This window comes from Diadema setosum, chromosome 8 (genome assembly GCF_964275005.1).
Source record: "Diadema setosum chromosome 8, eeDiaSeto1, whole genome shotgun sequence".
NCBI lineage: Eukaryota > Metazoa > Echinodermata > Echinoidea > Diadematoida > Diadematidae > Diadema > Diadema setosum.
This window is the reverse complement of record NC_092692.1, coordinates 19,647,577-19,658,460: the sequence shown is the minus strand read 5'-3', so window position 1 is coordinate 19,658,460 and position 10,884 is coordinate 19,647,577. Positions and strand designations below refer to the sequence as shown.

General features: G+C 38.0%; 1 protein-coding gene across 1 annotated transcript; it reads left to right on the top strand.

Annotated features, from left to right (window-relative positions):
* The first annotated feature begins 5,036 nt into the window (after window positions 1–5,036).
* LOC140232125 (uncharacterized) lies at window positions 5,037–7,679 on the top strand. Its single transcript, XM_072312273.1, has 2 exons — window positions 5,037–5,715; window positions 7,654–7,679. Exons 1-2 carry the CDS (start codon window positions 5,037–5,039, stop codon window positions 7,677–7,679), a joined length of 705 nt encoding a protein of 234 aa, XP_072168374.1.
* The last annotated feature ends 3,205 nt before the right edge of the window (window positions 7,680–10,884 follow it).

The window sequence follows — 10,884 nt, the reverse complement described above, 5'->3', positions numbered from 1 at the left end:
TATAATTTAAATACACTTCTTGTATCTATTCTTTTCACTGAATATCATGAACGAGACTGAACCCGAGCGAGCGGAGCGAGCGACGGGAGAGGGGAGGGTGTTGGAGGGGGGTGTCCCCCCTCCCACGTGAGAATTTTTTGCATTTTGATGTTGTAAATGGTGCAATTTGATGCATGTTTTTGCGTGTTTTAACGAGTTGAAACAGTCCCACTTGTTTAAGGTTGCAGTATTATTTTAGTGTATATTATTATTGAACAATTTGCCTATAAAATGGTGTCATTTAAATGATCTTCTTGTATTTATTCTTACACTGAATATCATGAACGCTGTCTGTTCAGCGATCAAACAGAAAAAGCATGAAGACGAGGGTGTAGATAGGGGCATATCCCCTCCCACACGAAGGTGATTTTGCATTTTCAGACCTGAAATTCAGTGATCTGGTGCAAATTTTTGGTGGTGCAATACTTTTTCACCGAAGTGTTAAAATCACAGAATTTAGCTCTTATTCCGAATGTGCATCATCTGTGTGTATGTACAAAGTCTAGTGAGGTAGATCTTAGGGGAAGGGGGATTCCCCCTCCCGCTCGTAGAGCTTTTGCGTTTTTAGAATTGAAATAAAGCGATCTGGAGCACACTTTTTTGTGGAAAATTCGGAAATTGTCATTCCCAAAAATGTACTAAGTCTATAGTGGGTAACAAGCAATGGAAGGGTGGCAAGATACCTCTCCCATACTCAAGGGAGCCTTTTTTTTTCAGTTTTAAGCTTTTAGAACTGAAATTCAACAATCTGGCGCTCACTTTTGTTGGAATATCTGGAAATTTGTCAATCAGAAGAGAAGTGTATCAAGGTCTGTGGAAGGAGATTCTGTATAATTTTCTGATTGCAGTTAAACGTTTTGGTAAACACATTTTGTGTCATATTTGGAAAACTGTTTATGTTCAAAGTGTAGCCACAGTCTTCTTCTATGCATGGGGGGGGGGGGGGAGGGGCGGGCGAGCAGGGAGAAGGCGTGGGCGAGTGTTATCTCCACCCTTCGCGTACGATGGAGCTTTTGCCTTTTTAAGGTTGAAATTGAGATATCTCGTATACGCATATTTGATGAAATATCTGGGAAATCATTAAAAAAATGATGGGGGGACTGAGAGAGGAAAGGGTCGATTAAAAGGGGAAATTCCCCTTGTACATGGGGGAACTTTGAGTTTTCGGAATATAAGTGATAAGTCTTGTGCACTCAGAATTATTCATAATTCTTTGTAAATCTAAAAAGTGTACTAAGCTAGGGAAAGAGGCAGAGAGGGGGAGGGTTTGGGAGGGGGGATACCCCCTCCCAGCCAGTGGCGTATCTAGGGGCGGGGGGGCAAGGGGGGCACGTGCCCCGGGCGCCACTCCTTGGGGGCGCAAAAAAAAACGAAGAAGGAGAAGAAAAAAAAACGAAGAAGAAGAAAAAAAAAGAAAAGAAGAAGAAAAAGAAGAAGAAAAAGAAGAAGAAGAAGAAGAAGAAAAAAAAAAAAACAAAAACAACTCGCCCGGAAGGGGGAGGGAGAATGGTGCCGGGGGGGGGGGGGCAGAAAACCAAATCAAACAAGATAAAAACAAAACATGATGATGACGAGGACAAAATGACAATGTTTATTGTGTTCACACAAAATTTCCATGTTCTGTGAGCTGAGATACAAAAATTTTCGGCTCGCTCGCTGCGCTCGTTCGCCAAAATTTATACAAAAATGAAGGTAAGAACAAAACGTGATGATGACAAAATGACAGTGTCTATTGTGTTCACACATGTCATTTTATATTTAGCAGGCAAAATATTTCACGGAGCAGCGGCTGCAATTTCATTCGTTCTGAAGCGATCGCCAATTGGATCAAAAGAGGGCGTCAACGGTTTCGAACATGGGGGGGGGGGAAGGGGGCGCAAAAAACAACAACAACAAATCAAACAAGATAAGAACAAAACGTAATGATTTATTTCAACTTCCTAATTATGTGGTGTGCACAATTTGTCAATAGAGAGCAAAATGAGTTGGTCACGCGCTTTTTCTTCATTGCCTCATTTCCTGAAATATATTGCTCGTGTATATGGAAAGTGAAAGAGCACAACTTGTAAGGAACTTATTTTATTTTGTTAGGGAAAGGAAGTTCTTGTGGAATATGGCCGGAAATATACACTACCAGTAATGGTTGCCTTTGGTGAGAACGGTATACACTAGCTACAATATCAATGAGTAGACGAAATGTTTTAAGTGTATGTCCAGAAATATATAGCCTTTTTAATTACCAAAATGTGTGGTATTTCTGCCACACTTCGTCAAACTCCATAGGCACACGACCAGCCCAAGTTATTTCTATATTTGAGCCTTAACATTGTAAACCTGTTGGGAAGGCTTGAGGGAAAAGAGAAAGAGAAACTGCAAGTAAAAAAGGAATACAAATACCAAAGAAATACAAAACACCCATAATATATTGATGATAACGATAAATGATATTCAAGAAAATGCTATCGTCATTGTTGGTATAGTTACGGTGCAAGAGAATGTTGGAAAGTAATTATACAGGAAATGTATTCGTCACATAATATTACCGTTGTTGGAAAACTTGGTTATTATTGTCGCTGCGATGATCCTCTCTCCTTCCCACGAAAGTAATTTTGATTTGTCATGATTAATCTAATGCCGAAAGACCTACTTGTCATTGAGCTTTTACGATGGAAATGAGGTCATTGGTTTTTTTTCTCTTTGTATTTGATGACGCATCGATGTAACAAAATGTTCGGGGCCGTGGAAACAAAGGTCATTTTCACCATCATCAGCAACCATGGCATTGAATAACCTTTACTGTTACCTCGCCCCGTTTTAGGCATATGATTATGCAGACCCAAACGACGTGTTTCTCGCAATCACAGATTTCGTCCCTCGATGTGTAGGCCTATATATAAGTACATCAATTTGTGTGTGTGTGGGGGGGGGGGGGGGGGTGAGGAGGAGGGGAGCTGAATGGTTGCTGCAGGTACTGGTCCTACCCGTATAGATCTATCTCCCTGGTCCTATCCCTAAAACACATACGCCTACATTAACCCGGTCGCCGTAGGCAGGTTGTCCGTCAGTCCCCGGGCCCGTTTCATAAAACTTGTTATCAGTGACAAATGCCACATTTCTATGACAAATTTTCTCTCAGCCAATCAGAAGCAAGGATTTCAGTAGCTTGTCACATCTACGACAACTTATCACTGATGACAAGTTTTATGAAACGGGCCCCAGGTCTCTTTAATCACGATAGATTGAACAAACGTTCAAAAGATTTTAGGTGTCTGGCCAACGTGCACAGGCGTAGCCAGGATTTGATCTTGGGGGGGAGGGACGGTTAGTCTACGAGGGAGCGAAGCGACCGAGCCCGAGCGAGCGGAGCGAGCGAGGGGGGGGGGAGGGTGTGGGAGGGGGGTTTCCCCCTCCCATGGTAAGAACTTTTTGCATTTTGATGTTGTAAATGGTGCAATTTGACGCATGTTTTTGCGCGTTTTATCGACGTGAAATAGTCCCACTTGTTTAAGATAGTAGTATATTTTGATGTAGATTATTATTGAACAATTTGCCTATAAAATGGTATAATTTAAATACACTTCTTGTATCTATTCTTTTCACTGAATATCATGAACGAGACTGAACCCGAGCGAGCGGAGCGAGCGACGGGGGAGGGGAGGGTGTGGGAGGGGGGTGTCCCCCCTCCCACGTGAGACTTTTTTGCATTTTGATGTTGTAAATGGTGCAATTTGATGCATGTTTTTGCGTGTTTTAACGAGTTGAAACAGTCCCACTTGTTTAAGGTTGCAGTATATTTTAGTGTAGATTATTATTGAACAATTTGCCTATAAAATGGTATAATCTAAATACACTTCTTGTATTTATTCTTTTCACTGAATATCATGAACGAGACTGAACCCGAGCGAGGGGGTGTTCCCCTCCCACGGTGAGGACTTTTTGCACTTCGATGTTGCAAATGGTGCAATTTGATGCATGTTTTTGCATGTTTTAACGAGTTGAAACAGTCCCACTTGTTTAAGGTTGCAGTATTATTTTAGTGTATATTATTATTGAACAATTTGCCTATAAAATGGTGTCATTTAAATAATCTTCTTGTATTAATTCTTACACTGAATATCATGAACGCTGTCTGTTCAGCAATCAAACAGAAAAAGCATGAAGACGAGGGTGTAGATAGGGGCATATCCCCTCCCACACGAAGGTGATTTTGCATTTTCAGACCTGAAATTCAGTGATCTGGTGCAAATTTTTGGTGCAATACTTTTTCACCGAAGTGTTAAAATCACAGAATTTAGCTCTTATTCCGAATGTGCATCATCTGTGTGTATGTACAAAGTCTAGTGAGGTAAATCTTAGGGGAAGGGGAATTCCCCCTCCCTCTCGTAGAGCTTTTGCGTTTTTAGAATTGAAATAAAGCGATCTGGAGCACACTTTTTTGTGGAAAATTCGGAAATTGTCATTCCCAAAAATGTACTAAGTCTATAGTGGGTAACAAGCAATGGAAGGGTGGCAAGTTACCTCTCCCATACTCAAGGGAGCCTTTTTTTTTCAGTTTTAAGCTTTTAGAACTGAAATTCAACAATCTGGCGCTCACTTTTTTTGGAATATCTGGAAATTTGTCAATCAGAAGAGAAGTGGTGGTCAACATAGGAAGACGTGTTTTGAGGAGCTCTCAAGTGACACTCGGTATATGCGGATTCAGTTTTGCCTGTTGTGAGTTTTTTACATCAATTGACGGCGTTTTTGACTAAGAATCTAATCTAGTTATCTGATTGACATCTGCATTAAGTGCTTCTACTTCGCGTATCGTGCGGTTATTTCACTCATTTTCGCTGTTTTGGGAAGATATTTTGCTTGAGACTATTCAAACAAAACTTACCTGGTGCGTATGCCACGCATCCTTCCTGCGTACTCTTCCATCACTACCACATCGCGCATAGCAACCATCCCTTTATTTCGCGCTTTAGTGTTAAGAGCTTTTGTGACATCATCAAAAGATGCCTCCGAAGAAGAAATCTGCTGAGGAAGTGGATCTCAGCGCGTTGACGGATGAAGTAGCAAATCTCTCACGTATTCTTAACGGCAAATTTTCTCAACTGGAGAAAGCGGTCTCGGAGGTCAAGGAGGGCCAGCAAGGCATATTGAACTCTATTACTTTTCTAAATGCCAAATTCGAGGAGATGAAAAAGACCACCGAGCGACTGGAGGGAGAAAATCACGAGCTCAAACAAAAAAATCAGCAGCTGGAGGGAAGAGTGGACGATCTGACACACCAAATTAATGACCTTGATCAGTACCACCGTCGGGTCAACCTTGAAATCGCCGGCGTGCCGGAAGAAAAGGGTGAAAACCTTGAAAAGATCGTCTTAAAGATTGCCCAAAAGATCACCGAAGATGTGAGCGCTGGCGACATCGACATTGCTCATCGAATAGGAAAAGAGGATGATCAGCGGGGGCCACGGCCGATAATCGTGAGATTCACCAACCGACGCTCACGAAACATGATCTACGACGGCCGAAGAAAGCTACAGCACTTCACCACGAAAGATTTCGGGCTCCGCAGCAGCTCTTATAAGGGCAACGGACGGATCTACGTCAACGAAAACCTTGTCGCGTCCACCAGGGAGCTGCTGAAGGAAACTAACAGAGCAAGGAGGCTGGCCGGATACAAGTATAGTAAGGGTACTAGGTCTCGCGCAGGGACGTAATGATCGCGCATAGCGTAACTGCGTATAGCAAGCGATATTACGCGTAGGACTAAGCGCAAAATTTGCCGATACGCCCATGGAATAAACATACCTGACTTACCGCTCAACATGAGAAGGAAGCAGGTAAGAAATTTTGATTTCCAACAAATTTTCCACTAAATTTCCAATTTTTTACCTTGTACAAACCTACCTTCCCTTAAAATCTGTTCTAAGGATGTTGTAGCCTAGACGTGTCGTCTCGCTTGTCTCGTTCGTAGTCGATAGAATTCGTAATTTGTTCGATCGATCGTTTACCACGTGACGTCATCATACACAAGAACAATGTATGCTGCCAGCTACGTTGAAATACTGTTAATTAATGTTGTTTTAAGTCAAATTTTAACACAACGATTATAATATTACAAAGGAATAAATATTTCAGTCTATCGAAGTTGAAGTGTGATTTCAATTTGAATTTGCTTGTAATTTCTTGCGCTAACTTGTGATATATTTGTGACAGGGGTCATAATGATACTGAAGAAAACAAATTAGATGAGAGTGTGACAAATGGGTGACGAAAATGAGAGGGTGACGAATGGGTAAGCACACACGCAAACACACACACACAAAATATATGTTCATATTTTACTTTTTTCCATTTCATATTACATGTATATTATTGGTTAAAGTGATTAGAAATACTGTAAGAAAACTTTATAAATGAAAATCATTAACGATTATGAAAATATCAATGATAAAAATAATGATAATAAGAATGATATAATGATGATGGTTGTGGAAGTGATAATAATAATGAAAATGATAATGATGATGATGATGATTATGATGATCGATGATGGTGGTGGTGATAATAGTAATAATGATAATAATAATAATAACACATATAATAATAATAATATTAACACATATAATGATAATAATAATAATAATAACACAAATAATAATAATAACAATAATATACACAAGTTAGGTAAAACTGCTGTTGCTTAACAGGGACAAATTTAATATCAAGTGAAAAAATATTCTACGAAAGCCGGAGCACGTTACAGCCGCAGAGGGGCAGACACTTTCACGCATGAAACTACAGAGGGCAGCTGCGCGATCTTTACATACCCCGAGAAATTGAACGCATAAAAAAAAGTCCGACATACAAACGGCGACAGCGCACTACTCCGTCATCGTATTATCAGAAGATTCTGGGAGGTGATTTTTCTGCATTTTCGTGATATTCATTGAGAAATTCAGGTACGATTATGGAATAACTTCTATTATAAGAGCATTTCAAATTTTCGTGCGCGATATCTAGACCCCTCAACCATACCTGTGGACCCACAACGGGCGAATCTACGTGAAGAAAAACGACGGAGGCGCAATCAGTGTCATCAACAGGAAAGAGGACCTGTCAAAGCTACAGTAAATATACGAATTATACCTTTGTTTGTTGTCTACCACTATGATCCTTCCGCTAAATGCTGGATAACAATATTTTTCCTTTTAATCTCTTAACAGATGATGACTTTGTTACTTTATTTCAAAAAGACCGAAATGTACCTGCTAGAAACACCAAGTTTGATAGGACTGCAACTAGAATCTTAGCCGACAATCTAGACGAACTTAACATTGAGTTTAACAGCCACGATGAAGCGTGTCAACTTGCTCAATCGCCATACTTTACAGAAGCTACCCTTAGAGAATATCTACGAATGCTAGAACGAGACGAATTATTTTGTTTCCATTTGAATATAAGAAGTGCTAATCGAAACTTTGAAAAGCTTCGCTTATTTCTTGATAATATTGATTTGCCCATGTTACCTATCATAGGCCTCTCTGAAACGTGGTCTGCTGAAACTCCAGCGTCAGGTCCAATTAATGTTCTTGCTGATTATGATATTGTGATTAACAACAGATCAAATAGACCAGGTGGTGGAGTAGCTATATATGTTCCCCGAATATATGATTACGCTATAAAGGAAGAACTGAAATATATGAATGATGTAATAGAATCATTATTTATTGAAATTTCAGTTTGTAAGGGCAAAAGCATTCTGCTTGGAGTTATATACAGACCTCCTCAATCTAATTATGATGATTTCATGAATATTATGAACGATATTTGTCGAAACGGTGCATTCCACAACAAGGATTGCATCATCATGGGTGATTTCAATATAAATCTTTTGTCAAGCAGTAATGCTGCCTGTGATAACTTCCTTGATAACATTTTACAAGCCTCATTTCTGCCTCTTATTTCTAAACCAACAAGAATTACTGGTCATTCTGCTACTCTTATTGATAACATTTTTGCTAACCTTAAACCTTTTCCAAAATCTGGCATAGTGGTGAGCGATATATCAGACCATTTTATGATATTTTGTCACTTTGATATTGGACCAAGGAGTCAAAGTACAATTCAAAGGCATGTATTTCGTCGTAAATTCACCCCTGAAAATATCGCTCTAGTTCAAGAAAAACTTCAATCTGTGGACTGGTCAATTGTGTATGACGCAAATGAAAATATTGACCAAGCATATGATAATTTTCTTTATCTTTTGAATAATTGCCTAGATGCATGCATTCCATTAAGGAAATGTCGTACACAGGATTACAAACGAATCCCCAAGCAACCATGGGTTTCCAAAACACTCTTACGCTCAATAAATCACAAGAGTACTTTATATGTTAATTTTATCAAAAACCGTGACGAAACCTCTCGAATGAAATATATTTCATACAAAAATATTCTTACCAATACAGTCAGATTAGCTAAAAAGAAATATTTCGCGGACCAATTGAGTCAATTCAAATGTGATATCAAGAACACTTGGAAAGTAATAAATACCGTTTTGAATAGAGGGAAGGCTGTAAATCTCATTTCTAAAGTTCAAGTTGATAATACTATCATTGAAGACAAGTCTGAAATTGCCGAGATTTTTAACTCATACTTTTCAAAAATAGGTTCAAAATTAGCACAAACTATTACTCCAAGTGATAAATCATTTTACGAATTTCTTTCCTCACCAAACGACTACTCAATTTTTTTCAAGCCAATTGACAGGCAAGAATTAATCAAAATTGTACTTCAGCTCAAAGCAAACAAAGCCCCTGGCTATGATGACATTGGCAATGTCCTTATCAAAGACATTATACATTGTATAGCAGATCCTTTATTGTTTTTATATAACCTTTCACTACAATCTGGTCAAGTACCATCTAAAATGAAACTCGCAAAGGTGACTCCAATATTCAAGAAAGGAGACAAATTATGTATCAGCAACTATCGCCCAATATCTTTGTTAACTTCGTTATCAAAAATCTTAGAGAAAATTGTTCATTCAAGGACTACTACCTTCCTTGAATCTCACAACATCATATCTGACTCCCAATTTGGCTTTAGAGAAAAACATAACACAACTCATGCCATTCTAAGTTTAATAAATACCATTTCAGCTTCAATCGAAAAATCCTGTCATACTATCGGTTTGTTCTTAGATTTTTCTAAAGCATTCGATACTATAAATCACGACATTCTGTTATACAAACTTGAGCACTATGGTATTAGAGGTAAGGCTCTGGAATGGTTCGAAAGTTATCTTTCTGGAAGAAAGCAATTTGTTACCATTGATGGATATAATTCGTCTACGGTACCAATCACGTGTGGAGTTCCCCAAGGAAGCCTTCTTGGTCCACTGTTATTCTCTATTTATGTAAATGACATTCGATGTTCTTCGAGTGTTCTCTCTTTTATCCTTTTTGCTGATGATTCAAACATATTCTATACTCACAGTGATCCTAATAAGTTAGTAGAAGTTTTAAATGTAGAACTTACACATGTAACAAATTGGATAAAAGCAAATAAATTATCTTTAAATAAACAAAAAACCAATTACATGTTATTTAGTAACTCTGTTAAACAACTTCCTGACCAAGTGATATTTGATAATTCTGTCATTAAAGAAGTCAAGACTACAAAATTTCTCGGTATTACAATTGACAATAAGCTAACTTGGAATTGTCATATTGATAATATTTGTAAGATAGTGTCAAGAAATATTGGCATTATTAATCACGTTAAACGGATTCTCCCCAAGTCAGTGCTTCTTATGTTACATTCAACTCTTATTCTTCCTTACCTTAATTATGGCGTAATGGCATGGGGAAATGCAATACAAACAAAAATGGACAGGGTACTTCTCTTGCTGAAAAGAGCGATGCATTTGATATGCAATACCGCTTATAGATCACACACTGATGTCTTGTTTAAAGAAAACCGTATTCTTAAGATTACTGATTTATATCGTCTTCAGCTGGGTTGTTTTATGTACAATGTAGAAATTAACGCTACCCCTGCTGTATTTAAGGAAATATTTCGAAAAAATAATGTTATACATAATTACTCAACAAGGAATGCGAATGATTATCATCTTCCTAAAAATAGAACTAGTTTTGGTAACAGAAATTTCATGTTTACTGGTCCTAAGCTTTGGAATTCCTTTGATCGTTCACTAAAACAAGCTCAGAGCTTGAATATCTTTAAGTATAAGCTCAAAACTTTGTTTCTTGATAAATATTGATAAACAGTTTTATGGTAATAAAACGTATGTATACTTCAATCAATGTTTTCTGGAAGTACTTTCATTAAGTATACTCGGAAGGTTATCTTCTGTTTCATTCATTATTCTAATGGTATATAATGTACACTGTAAACACTTTATACATAAACCTGTGCTTGTAACCTATACATGACTTATTGTATATCCATAGTACGGTTCATAATTGTGCCCTTGTAAATAGTGTATATATGGTGTTTTTGTTATTCCACTCAGCCTTATCTTTGATACTATTTTGTCTATAATCTGTAGGGGGACTACATTTAACAAGCAGTGCTTCTAAGTAGTCCCCTCCACATTTGTACATGGTGTGATTTTATCTCAGAATATCACGATATTTTGTATATACATGTAATGTACTCTGTATAGTATTGATATTATATCCACTATGTGTTATACCCTGTATATTTTATCATATAATGTCCACTATGTGGAATATGAATAAATTTCATTGAATTTCATTGAAGTGTAGCAAGGTCTGTGGAAGGAGATTCTGTATAATTTTCTGATTGCAGTTAAACGTTTTGGTG